This window comes from Mus pahari, chromosome 2 (assembly GCF_900095145.1).
Source record: "Mus pahari chromosome 2, PAHARI_EIJ_v1.1, whole genome shotgun sequence".
Lineage (NCBI taxonomy): Eukaryota > Metazoa > Chordata > Mammalia > Rodentia > Muridae > Mus > Mus pahari.
The window spans coordinates 89,703,607-89,717,337 of NC_034591.1; the positions used below are offsets into that span (position 1 = coordinate 89,703,607).

The 13,731-nt window shown below is 46.1% G+C and overlaps 1 protein-coding gene across 3 annotated transcripts in view; it reads left to right on the plus strand.

Moving 5' to 3' along the window:
* Reep1 (receptor accessory protein 1) overlaps positions 1 to 13,731 on the plus strand; it is a 108,687-nt gene that overhangs the window by 64,964 nt on the left and 29,992 nt on the right. For all 3 annotated transcript variants that reach the window (XM_021189944.2, XM_029535402.1, XM_029535403.1), the window contains exons 4-5: positions 2,825 to 2,945; positions 10,762 to 10,875. In XM_021189944.2, the coding sequence (XP_021045603.1) occupies positions 2,825 to 2,945; positions 10,762 to 10,875 (235 nt within the window). The remainder of the gene's footprint in view (positions 1 to 2,824; positions 2,946 to 10,761; positions 10,876 to 13,731) is intronic.

Consider the following 13,731-nt stretch of genomic DNA (forward strand, 5'->3'; position numbering starts at 1 on the left):
GACCTGCTCTCTGGTTCTTTAGCATTTCTCAATATGTGTATGCATGACCTGCTCTCAGGTTCTTTAGCATTTCTCAATATGTGCATGCATGACCTACTTTTTTAAAATTTCTTTTACACAATAACTAGGAGAGCCCTAGTATGATGGCTGTCCTTGGGACTGTGTGTTTCTTAGGCTGGTATGTGAGCTTGCTGGATTCAGTAGCTTTCCCCTTGGACTGGCAAATAATTTGTTTTCAAAACAAAAGTTCCTCCATTATTAATGAGTCCCACTGTGTCCCACTCTGGGGTTGGGGAACATCAATCACGCCTCTCCTCTTTCAGCCCCGGTTTTTTGTAGCTGTGAAAGATGAAACAACTTTGCCCAGGAAGAACTCCACCCCTCACCCCACCCCACCCCAGTTACTGGAGAATATTCAGGAAGAGCCTGCTAAAGCCAGACAGCAGAAAGGCTTTGGTGAGGTGGGCCGCTGACTGGGGAGAGGGAGTTGTATGAGTTTGAAAGGGCTCTGAAATGACTTGCTAGGGATTGCTTTTATTTTTAGCTCCATTCACCTGGGAAGGATGCCTGGGAAAGACTTACTTTTTGATCCCTCAGACTAGCATAAGAGACCTTTTTATCCACTGCATCTTATTTTAAGTAAGGGTGCCTGAGGTTTGTTTTAAGTAGGTGTGGTCAGACTTAAGGACCTGAAAATGGCTGACAGGAGGGAGATGTTCATCCACATCAAAGATCCCTAGTAACGGGAAGTGCAGCACCACACAGGATGGTTCTGGAGGCAGAGGGTGCTATCAGCATGGTTCCATGAGTAGGATTTGAGTTTGCTATTGTAAGTGGTTCTGAGAGATGGGAGCATCTCTGGCTATCTGGTCCTGGTATAGGGAAATGCAAGCATATGCAGAGTGGCCGAGAATATGAGATCCTGCAAGCTCTGGACTACTGGCCTGCATGTGAAAGCTAAAGGTCTTTGAGCATAGACCTTTTCCTTACTTACCAGCCCTCTCTCATTTCCAGGGTCGGGAGGGTGCTAGAGAGAAGGCTCAGCAGTTAAGAGTGCTTGCTCCTCTTGCAGAGGACGAGAATTAGGTTCCCAACACTCACGTTAGGTGGCTCACAATCTTCTGTAACTATAGTTTCAGAGGGATCTGACGCCCTCTTCTGACCTCCAGAGCCACTGCACTCACATGCATAAACCTACACATAGATACACATACAAACAATTTTAAAGTAAAATATTAGAAAAAAAAGTAAGAAAGTTCAGAAGGAGCCTGTGCTTGTACTGGGAGCTCTTTCTTGGCTAGATCTAGGAAGTGACTTACCCTGGCGAGGACACTTCCTCCAGAGTCAACAAAGCTTCAAGATACTGTCAATATAGCTGTGCAGTTTATTCACAGCACCAGCTAGAGACAGGGGGGGGCGGGGTTGAAATCTGGGTCAAACCCTGCTTTACCACCCCGTGGCCCCAGTGATCTGCATCTACCCGAGGGGCTTGGCTTTTCCATTTCTCGAAGACTTGACATAGAGTAGCAGAGACACACCAGGCCACTTGTCTCGGGTTGATGGTATTTTATCAGTCAATCTCTAGCTGGACCCCTAGATTCAAGGACATCTGACTATTTCTCTTCCCTTCCTTCCCCTCCCTCTCCTCCTCCTCTCATACCTCCATCCTCTTTCTCTGTCTCCTGCTGTTTCTGAAGGAGTGTGTGTGTGTGTGTGTGTGTGTGTGTGTGTGTTGGTGTTTCTGAAGGTACACATCCATGTGTTTACATACCAGAAAACAGCTTCAGATGTGGTTCCTGAGGCACATAGACTGTTTGTTTTGTTTTGTTTTTAAGACAGGGTTTCAATGGCCTGTGACTCGAGTAGGCTAAACTGGCTGGCCAGTATCCTAGGGATCCACCTGTCTCTGCCTCTCCACTGCTAGGATTACAAGTACAAGCTACACCATCTGGGTTTTTCTTTCTTTGTGACATCTGTGGATCACGCTCGGCTCATCACACGTGCAAAAGCAAGCATTTTCCCGACTTCACTACCTCTTCGGCCAAAATGCCAGAATATTGTCTCTGTCTGGAAGCTCCAGGGATGAAGGGATCTCTGCCACTCCCCCAACCCCCACCTCATATAAGATGGCACAGATAGGTGCAGTGGGGGCCAGTGCTCGTGGGACAAATGGATGAATGGGCCCGAGGGTGTGTGGGAGTCCAGCATGTATATTATCCCTCACTCTTCTTTCTTTTGGCACACACAAAAAAGATTCAGATCTCTGCCTGCCGTTGAGTAGAGGAAGCAGGACTCTCCTGCTTGGTAGGAGTTGGACTCCTCTCCCTGCCTTTACTGAAACAAGAAAGAGAGGTACCTGGCCATTGTGGAGACCCTTCCAGCTCCACCCTGATGTAATTCCCCCTGGCCACAAATAGTGAAGGTTGAATGACCAATGCCCAGACAGACTTGATCTTCAGAGTCCACAGGCTGCAGCTGGATCAACGTGCCAACCCCAGTGAGCATAGCCCTGCAGAAACTGTCAGCCGCTGCCAGGCAAGGCCATGCTGTAACTGCCGGAGTGAGCCTGCCTTCCTGCTTCTCTTAAGAAACAGAATCAAAAGGAAACACGAGCTGGCTTTCAGGGAGAGGTCTTGGGTGTGTAGAAGTGCATGTGTGCACACATGCCTTCACAGGTGGGGAATGAGGACTCTGGGAACCTGGCATACATGTATGAGATGAGGGCATCCATGCCAACCCTGGTCTTTTTTTTTTTTTTTTTTTTACGGACTTTAAACAGTGCTGCAGAGAACCTAATAGAAGCCGTGTTTTCTTATCTTTCCAGGTTTCCATTCTATTATGAACTAAAAATAGCGTTTGTAGCCTGGCTGCTGTCTCCCTATACAAAAGGATCCAGCCTCCTGTATAGGAAGTTTGTTCATCCCACACTGTCTTCAAAGGAAAAGGTAACTGATGCTGCTTCTAGCAAGGGAAAAATCAAAGCCCTGTGTAGAAAGGGTTGTTCTGTTGCAGGAGACCCCTTGTGGTTCTTCTTTACTTCAACAGGTAAGTGCTTTCCTTTAATAGTGATATATATGTATATATGCATATATATCACTAAGTGTGTATATATACTTCTGTAGTGAGATTTCTGCAGTTTTAGTTTCTTTTAAAAGCACAGGAATAGGGCTGGAGAGATGGCTCAGTGGTTAAGAGGTCCTGAGTTCAATTCCCAGCAACAGCATCCAGTGTCCTCTTCTGATGTGTTTGAAAACAGCTACAGTGTACTCATATACATTAAACAGGCAAACACAGAACTATTATGAGAACATGTTTTCGTTTTAATCCCAGGTGTGAGGTATGGGGCTGCTTTAGACTGTCTGCAGCACCTGACTATGATTTGGCTCAGGCTCTAGCAGAGGTGTGGTTTTCTCAGCTGCAGATAGTGTCTTTGATTGTGTGGTGCTTCCAAACTGGAAAGTTTTCAGAACGTATATAAATGCTAGGGCCCCAAGAGGTGGGGTTGGTGGTTAGTGGTCATTCAGGGGGTTGTTGGATGTTTGTTAGTAGTCGTGCTCAAAGAAGAACCAAAAGAAAAGAAATTAGATTGGGATATTGTGATGGGGGTGAAACTGGGGAGGGGGGTTAAGGGTGGGAAAAAGAAAAACCCACAAAGTAGCAAAGACCAACTACAATCTCATATTCTCTCTCTCTCTCTCTCTCTCTCTCTCTCTCTCTCTCTCTCTCTCTCTCTCTCTCTCTCTCTCTCTCTCTCTCTCTCTCTCTCCCTCTCTCCCTCTCTCTCTCTCTCCCTCCCCCCTCTCTCTCCCTCCCCATCTCTCTCTTATTTATTGTGTATAGGTGCATGCACGCCATGGCACATGCAAAGACCAATGGTTCTGTCCTTCCATGTGTGTCTTGAGAACTGAACTCAGGCTGTAAGGCTTGGCACAGGCCTTTATCCACTAGGGTCTTGCTCTGTAGCTCAGGCTGTCCCTGAATAGCTCAGGTCTGCCTCCAACTCAGCCTCTCACGTCCTGGGGTTAAGGCTTGCACAACTGCCTTCAGCTCCAGTGTCTTTTTAAAAACTCCCTGGGCATCGTGCTATATAGCTTTAATTCCAGCACTCAGGAGGCAGAGGCAGGTGGATCTCTATAAGTTCAAGGCCAGCCTAGTCTACAAGTGAGTTCCAGACTAGACAAGGCTGAACAGCGAGACGCTATCTCAACACACACCCCACATTATTCCTGTAAGCTTCTTTTTGTTTTCACATTTCACTTTCATTATTCTGATTGTGTGTGTGCATGGAGTACAGCAGGATAATTTCATTCATCCATATAACTTGTGCTGATTTAAAAACTATTAGTACACAGGACTTGTACATATTTATGAGGTACAGTGTGGTATTTCAGTATTTGCACAATGTGTGCTGATCAAATCAGGGCAATTAGCAGGTCTCACTTCCCCCCTTTTCCCCCCTCTCTGTTTCCCGCCCCTCCCTGTGTTGTGAGCTCCTGTCACCTGCAGTGCTTTGGAACACTAGTGCTCATTTCTTCTGTCTGTAGCACTGTCCAACGTCCTATGTCCCTGCTCCCTCTCCTCTTGAACTCTGCGTCTAGACTGACTATTTTAACACCCACATAGGAAAGAAAACATGTATTTGTACATTTCCCAGTGTGCTCCATTTTGGTCTATTTTGCTTAGAAAGGTTATCATTCTGTCTTATTTTGAGTTAAATGAGTAATTTTTCATTATACATATATACCATATTTCTGCATTCATACACTGATGAGCATCTGGTATCACATCTTAGTATCATGAATAGTACAGCAATATCTGATTGGTTCAAAGTCTGCAGGAAAAAGCATCTGAAAGAATTCAGTATTCCTCGGGCTGGAGAGACAGCACAGCAGTTAAGAGCACTGCTTGCTTGCTCTTGCAGAAGTCCAAGGTTCTTCCCATCACTCAAGCAGTAGCTTATAATCATCTGTAATTCCAGCTCCAGACAATCGTACATCCTTTTCTGACCTCTGCAGGCACCACATACACATACATAGTGTTTATACATACACACAGGCAAAACATTCAGACATATGAAAAGAAAATAAATAAATCTAAAAATATTTTTTAAAGAATTCATATTTGTGGCAAAGTTCAAGGAACATACATCAACATGATAAAAACCTTGTGTGACAAGTCAGTGCTGGCTGGGAGAAGCTTTTAGCTTTGCCTTTATGTCTTGGATAAGACCAGCATGTCTGCCTTCACTACTCTTACTCAACATAGTATTGGAAAGTCTCTCCACAGCAGTCAGGCAAGATAAACAAGTAACAGTCATGCATACAACAGGAAGAGAGGAAGTCATACCACTCCTAATTACATATGATCTGATTCGATATATGGAAAACCCTAAGACTATTAAAACTGACAGATGAATTCAATAGTCAAAAAATTAAAAGAAATAAAGGTTTAAAATCAGTAAAATTGAGGCTGGAGAGATGGCTGCATCAGTAAAGTGTTTGCTGTTCTGTGTGAGGGCCTGAGTTCTGACCCCGAAGATCCACATGGAAAAACAGGTTTGGCAGTGAGTGCCTGTAACCCCAGTGCTGGTGCGTAGGGGAGGAGCAGAGACAGACAGCTCCCTGGAACTCCCTGTACAGATAGTCTAGCCACATCTGTGGCTAGTCTAGTGAGTTTCAAGTTCAGTAAAGACTGTCTTAAAAAGAAAAGAAGATGGAGAAATAAAGATATGGCTTCCACATTCATGTTATGAACATGCACACACACACACACACGCAAAACCATGTGAATATACACACACACATCTAACACACACATCATACACATAGTCAGTAACATTTCTTCTTCATTGTGGTGCTAAAGATTGAGCCCAGGGCCTCATGAATGCTAGGTAAATGTTCTACCGCACTGTCTCCAGTCCATAAATTGAATTCTTAATACAGTAATGACAACATTGTTGACAAGGAAATATGAAAGTAATCACTTTGGGTTTTTGTTGTTTTTTTTTTTAAGTGTATATTTAGCCAGGCAGTGGTTTTGCACGCCTTTAATCCCAGCACTCTCGAGGCAGAGGCAGGCAGATCTCTTGAGTCTGAGGCCAGCCTGGTCTATAGAGAGAGAGGGTTCCAGGACAGTCAGGGCTACACAGAGAAACTGTATCTCGGGGGTGGGGGGAGTGTATATTTACACATGTTTAGATATAGTGACTGGTCATGTTGGCTCACACCTATAATCCTCTCTCTCAAGAAGCTAAGGCAAGAAGATTACAAGTTTGAGCCACAAAATAAGATCCTGGCTCCAAAAAGTAAAAGTGGTAAAATTATATAAAAATGCTGTCTGTCATTATTGATAAAACTTTTCACAAACTGAAAAAAGATAAAAAAAAAAAAAAAAAAAGATTAGTAGTTTAACTCCCCAAAGATTACATATCTCCAGTTCCAGTCCTCGGAAGGAGGAAGCAGGTGGATTTCCTGACACTCGTCAAAGACCAACAAGAATGGTCTAAATAGTGAGTCTCGGGCACCCAGGGTCATCCAGGCCCTTGTCTCAAAAGATAAATTAATTAACTATCAAAACAATCTTTTTTTTTTTTTAAAATCACATTTAGCCCCTGTCATTCTGCAGACAATAAGATCTCTACATGTACTGTTTACCACTTTATATAGACTCTTCTTTCAATAGTTGTCAAATTTAGCCTGGGAACAGTGGTACACATGCATGCAGTCCCAGACCTTGGTAAGAACAAGAGAGGAAATTTTACAGAGCTAAGGACTTCCAGAGCAGTGCAGCCGGCATAAGATGAGTTGGTCTTAGGCTGAAGAGGTGGCTCAGTGCTTAAGAGCACTGACTGCCCTTCCAGAGTTCCTGAGTTCAATTCCCAGCAACCACATGGTAGCTAACAGCCATCTGTAATGGAATCTGATTTCTTCTTCTGGCGTGCATGAGGACAGAGCACTCAGATATATAATATAAATAAGAGAAGAGCCCATCTCAGGGACAGAGAAACAAAAACGTAGCATAGCAGACCCGGAAGGTAGCTCGGCTAGTGGATAGCTTGCCTGGCATCACAGAGTCCAGGGTTTAACATCCAGGACATTCTAAAACCAGGCATGGTGGCACACACCTGCAATCCCAGCACTTAGAAGGTGGAGGCAGAAGTTCAAAGGACATCCTAAGCTGTCTTCCAGGCCAGCCCGAGTTACTTGAAATCCTGTCTCTAGGTAAATAAATACATTCTTAATGTAAATAAAATAGTTGCATTCAAGATGATGTCTCAGGGGCTGGAGAGATGGCTCAGTGGTTAAGAGCACTGACTACTCTTCCAAGGTCCTGAGTTCAAATCCCAGCAACCACTTGGTGGCTCACAGCCATCTGTAATGAGATCTGGTGTGTCTGAAGACAGCTACAGTGTATTTACATATAATAAATACATAAATCTTTAAAAAGAAGAAAGAGGAGGAGGAGGAGGAGGAGGCTCAGTGTTGTGCAAGCGTGAGGACCCGTGTTCATAACCCCAGTAGCATGTAGGCAGGGTGGGGAGTGGGGAGGGTGGTAGACACAAACAGATGCCAGGGGCTCAGTGTCGGCTAAGCTAGCCAACATGGTGAGCTCCGGGTTCAGTGAGAGACCTTGCCTCAAAAGCTAAGGTAGAAGGCCAGCTAAATGGTGCACAGGATACATATGCTCACCACCAAACCTGACAACCTGAGTTTGAGCCCCAGAACCCAAATGGGAGAGAAAGAGAACCAACTCTTGCAGGTAGTATTCATGCACCACGGCTGTACACACACACACACACACACCCCTAAATAACTGTAAACTTAAAATATTTATTTTAGCTGGGTGTGGTGGTGCACGCCTTTAATCCTAGCACTCGGGAGGCAGAGGCAGGCGGATTTCTGAGTTCGAGGCCAGCCTGGTCTACAAAGTGAGTTCCAGGACAGCCAGGTCTACACAGAGAAACCCTGTCTTTAAAAAAACAATATATATATATATATATATATATATACATACATATACATATTTTAGTAGAGAGCAGTATAGGGAGACATCCGATGTGCATACATGAGTGCATACACACCCCACAGACATGTGCATACAGCATATGAACCACATAAATGAATAAGAATGAATCTCCTAGCACAGAGTTATTTGTATTTTGAGATCATAAACATTGCCCCTAATCCATATCTGCATGGTCTAATGACTCACAGTGACAGAATTGTTTTCTTCTACTAAATACTGAGATTGTTCCAATGTTCTTCTTACAAGTAACTCTGCCTGAGCACTATCACGCATAGGGTTCATTTGGATCCTTCTTTTGTCTTAATGAATTCCCAAGAGTGGGATTACAGGGCTAAATGATCCTAACAGTGTATACGTCATTCATTACATTATTTTTCTAGCCTAATTGTGTAGTAGAATTCTTTAAAATAAAATAGGTACCTGTTACATTTTGAATATGAACTCCCCTGCCCCCAGCCTCTTGGGTTCGAAGGGTTTGTAGTGCTGTGTTGGGAGGCTGTGAAATCTTTTGAACATGGGGTCTAAGGGGCAAATGTGGATTGTGGGGCAGGATTTCAAGTTTATAACTGCCTCTGGTTCTAATACACTGAGACCTCTGTTTCCTGGTTGTGCAATATAAGAAATAGTAGCTACATGTTCCTACAACTATGACTTTGAGCAGCTCCCACCAACGTATCTGGTCCACCATGGTGGACTATACCATCTCCAACCACCAACAGGGAAAATCCCTCCTTCCTGAGTTTGTCAGGATTCTCTCACAGCACCAAGAAATGAACACAGAGTCCTGCAGTTAGCTCCTGCTGGTACACTAATGTCTGCACTTTCTGAAGCTCAATACTTTGGACTTCCTGTATGGGGAGGCTCTACAGAACAGAGCATTTGGGCAGCTGTGGCCAGCCCTGAGCAGCCCCTTTGGAACCAAGCCCACAGCTGCCCCCACCTCAGAAAGGTGGAGTTAGAGATACTCTTCACTTGCTTGTCTCCTCCTCAAATGTTGTCTTCCCTGAAGCTGTATCCTGTCCCCTGGAAGGAAAGTGGTGTCTCTTAAGAGCTGCCAAAAATCACTCCTTAGTCTGTTGGATCACAGAACCTGGGCCCTCCTGGGGAGGCTGTGAAGAGGGATAGCAGCTGGGGCTGCCTGAGTCCCCCAACCCCCCCAACTCAGGCCAACCTCAAAGCAAAGGGAACTCACTATAGAGCAGAGCTTCAAACAAGACTGAGGCCACATGTCTTACTGAACTGTAAAATGAACCACTGTGGCTACCATGCACCCACTTTCTCAGGACAATGAAAGGTGTAAAACAAAGAAGTAAATAGAACACAGTAGAGTTGATCCAGAACCAAGCTGAATTTGCAATACTGCACCTCGCTTTGGTCAGGAGGTCTCCGTGCTGTTTCCCACTTGCTGTGGGACACTGGAAGACTTTAATTTCTTTTATTTCAGCATCTGTTAAACTTATGTCCCTTCTCCACCAAAATAATGCCTGTTTCTTTCTGTACCCAGTTCCTCCTATCATTGCTCACATGGGGCAGTATCTCAGGATACCAGAATGAGAAAATTGCAAGGCTTCCATCATCTGTCTTGAAGATGAAGATGAGGGAGGCTGTCATGTGTGGTAGCCAAGGTGCTCACCTTGTTAACCCTTGCCATGCACCGCAAGTGAAGCACCACCATTACTGCCCGTTTCTAGAAGAGAAAACTGTTAAGAGGGTCTGGAGAGATGTGTTGCTGGAATTTCCAACCCCAATAAGCCCACATAAAAAACATGCAATCCAGTTATTGTAATTATAAGTCATAAGCCTGGATTGGGCAGATCTAACATTATACTAACTTATTTCCCAGCTGTAAGACCCCTTGCCACTTGTGGTTTCTCCTAGCTACATGGTTCTGCTCAATCATGGCTTCCTCCTCTGTCCTCTCTCCTCTTCTCGTCCTCTTTCCTTCTCCCCCTGCCCCCACTCTCACAGACCTCCTTTCCCACCTTTCCCCTCCACTGCCCAATCACAGGCTCTAGCATTTATTAACCACGTTAAATGGGGAACAAGGTTCACATGAGATCACCTGCGGAATTAACATCAGAATACAAACAGCATCAGGACAAATCGAAACAAGATGGCTCGGAGTTAAGATCACTGGCTGCCCTTTCAGAGGACCTGGGTTCTGTTTCTAGCACTCAAAACCAATTGTAACTATAGTTCCAGGGAATCGGACTCCCTCTTTGACATCCACAGGCACTGCATGCACATGGTACATCTACATACATGCAGGCAAAACACTGTTACACATAAAATAAATCTTAAAAATAGAACAAACCCAAACAAAATAAACCCCCAGGTTTTGCACCGATTAGCTGAGGTCTGCGTTTGAAGCTTTGTTCTTGGTATCCATCCCATCATGCTGGATGCTGTCTGTTTTGTGGAGCAGCTTCTGGGAGAAAGGCAGGATTGCCTGCATCCCTAGGACTTAGAGGAACTTTAGAGCTAACCCAAGACTCAGGCCAGTGAGTTATTGGGTGCTTACTTATTCAGAATTCCCCCTTTGCACTTGGCAATATCTAACCCATCTTCCTCCACCCTCCTATCTATGAACATATATTTAAAATGTTTATGGTGTTTCAGGTCAGTGAGAGTCACCCACCAGGCAAGCTGCCAAGCCCAGCACTTGGGAAGAGAGGAGGAGAAGAGATGAATTTGAACTTGCCAACTCAGTGTGCCTCTCTGCTTCTTCTCCTACAGGAAATCGATGACTGCCTGGTCCAAGCAAAAGATCGAAGCTATGATGCTCTGGTGCACTTTGGGAAGCGGGGCTTGAATGTGGCAGCCACAGCAGCTGTGATGGCTGCCTCCAAGGTACAGTACCACGGGGTCCTGACTACCATGGCTGGTGGACATCTCAGTCCCCCTAGTTGCCTCTGGCTGTCACCTATGTAGATTGCACAAGATAGGATAAAGGCCAACTGGCAACTCTCAATATTTATCTTTGAAAGTCCCTTTAAAGGTATGATGGAGAAGATGGTGACCTTTTCCTCCAGGGCATTCTCCTGTATATATATGCAAATGTATACACACTCATGCATGTGTGATAGCAGGACTTTCCCAGAGCCCTCGAAACTCCTTGTGGATCACAGGTTAAACACCTTTACCTGGGCTGGAGAGATGGCTCAGCAGTTAGCACGTGCTGCTCTTGCAGAGGACCCATTTGGTCGCCACCACAGTCAGGTGGCTCACAACTGCCCGTATCTCCAGCTCCAAGAGGGGATTGATGGCTTCTCTGGGTCTCAGTGGGTACCTGCGCTCGTGTGCACAGATCCTCACACAGACATGCATGTAATTAAAGGTAAAGTTAATCTTGGGGGAAACACTCTAGTCTACCTGAAACTGAGGTGTGAGAAAAGAAAATAGGAAAAGGGGAGGGAAAAGACATCTTTATTCTGTTTCCCAAAGTGTACAGGTAGAGAGATCATCCCTGTTCACATGGTCCATCACATCCTGAGAAGGGTTGTGGGGTCTTAGAGTGAGTGGAATGGTGGTGGTGGTGATGGTGACGACAACGATGATGATGATGATGGTGATGATGATGATGATGATGTGTATAACAGGCATAATAAAGTGGAGGAGGTTCAAAAAAACAGGACCAGTGGACAATTGTGATGTAGTCATTACTTCTTTTTCATTTTCATCTGGCCTATGGGGGAAAAAAGTTCTCTTATGTCCCTTCCTGGTTTCTTCTCACATGAGACTTTATCATTGTGTAGATTGCTATGCCCGTGGATCTGAACAACTGAAATAGTCAGACATCTTCTCTTAGAGTAAATTCATCAGATCTCCCTAGTGTCCCTGGGATTCAGACACAGGCTGGAGGTGTCCAGCCAGCCGTTACATCACTGTTTGGAAAACCCACTGGCTGAGAGGTGAGCTAGCAGAGCCAAGGAGAGATGATAAGTCCTAAAGGGTTAATCTGGGGTCAGATGTGATAGAACCGTGGGTGGGTATGGGACAGGCTGATGGACACAGACCTCGGTGCTCCTTTGTTGTGAAAGGGTGGCAGGATGCAGTGCTCTGAGGACCAGCCAGGTGGTCCAAGATGGCTTCCCTGTGCCAGGAAATAAGGAAAGGCATGATGGGAGCGTAGCGTTGGCTGGAGAGAGCACACAAAATGCTTGTTTCAAAAGAACCAAGAACTTCTGCCAGTACTGGTGCCTTTAATCCCAGCACTCAGGAGGCAGAGGCAGGTGGATCCACTGTGAGTTCAAGACCAGCCCGGTTGGTTTACATATCAAGTTCCAGGCCAGTCGGGGGTACATAGTGAGAAGCAATCTCAAACAATAACTTTTTTTCCGTTTTTAAAGAAAAGTCCCTTTTGTCTGAAGTGGAGGAGTGTTACAGAGGCTGGGGAAGGGGAGGAGAAACAGAAGGAAGGATTCTGGTTAAGTCGAGGCACAACCCCTCCCGCTGCGCGAGCTGTGGGTCTCCATTACCCACAGCCCCCCACCCCCGGCCGCCTTGGTGTAATAGGAACAGTCCTGGTGATCGATCCCAGATAGCATCTTTGGAAGGGAACTCTGACTGGGGACCTGACGTCTATCAGCAAATAGCAGTGGATCCCGGGAACCTTCCATTTGTGACGCAAGCCTCTTGGGTTGGAATTTTTAAACAAAAGAGAAGAGAACAGTCCACCAAGCCCTAAAGTCATCAAACCAACCCCCGCAACAGAGTGACAGAATCCATCCCTTGGTCCCTCTCTACTGCGTCTTCTCCACCATGGCCTGATTCGCGAGGCCACTGCTTAGTCTCCCTGCAGTCAGGGTACATGTGCTGCTTGCCAGCACAGGCCACCCAGCAGCTCGGCCCTGAGGCCGAAGTAACTTCCAGAGGCTCCCTCTCTTCCAGGTTGGCCTCGAGCTGGGGCCTCCAGAGCCTCGGTGCCTTCCTGGCTGCTCATCCCCTCACCCTCACTCCACTGCCGTCAAGACAGCTGGCTGTGAGCCCAGGACTCCTCCAGCGAGGCATCTCGCCTCAGCCAAACCTGGAGGGTGCTCCTGATGGCCTGGACCTTGCCTCAGGAAATAGTGTCAATTCCTTTAGGCTTAGGTGGGAAAGGACTTTCACTTCCTGTCTGATGCTTTCACATGAGGAAATCTGTCTGCTTTGTGGGAGCCTTGCTTTTTCTTACTAAGTATAAATGTCTAGGAAGAGAGAACACATCTTCTCCACCAAAAATAATGTCCTCTATTTTTTGAAACAATGTGTGCTTTAAAAAAATAATAATAAAACCTAAAAATCCAGTCAGGCCCAGGGCTGCAGCATGGTTTCCATAGCAACCACAGACAGCACCCAGCAGTGTCAGAGGCTGACTCAGCAGTGGGTCATGAAATCTGTGAAATCTGGCTTTCATGCCCGAACCACCTTGGAGGCTTTGAGTTTTGCGTTTTAGTTCTGCTGAGTCCTAACCTCAGGCAGTGGCAGAGCGGGCCTGTGGATCCCTCGGGTGGCAGAGTGGGCCTGTGATCCCTCAGGTGGCAGAGTGGGCCTGTGGATCCCTTGGGTGGCAGAGCGGGCCTGTGATCCCTCGGGTGGCAGAGTGGGCCTGTGATCCCTCAGGTGGCAGAGTGGGCCTGTGATCCCTCAGGTGGCAGAGTGGGCCTGTGATCCCTCGGGTGGCAGAGCGGGCCTGTGGATCCCTCAGGTGGCAGAGCGGGCCTGTGG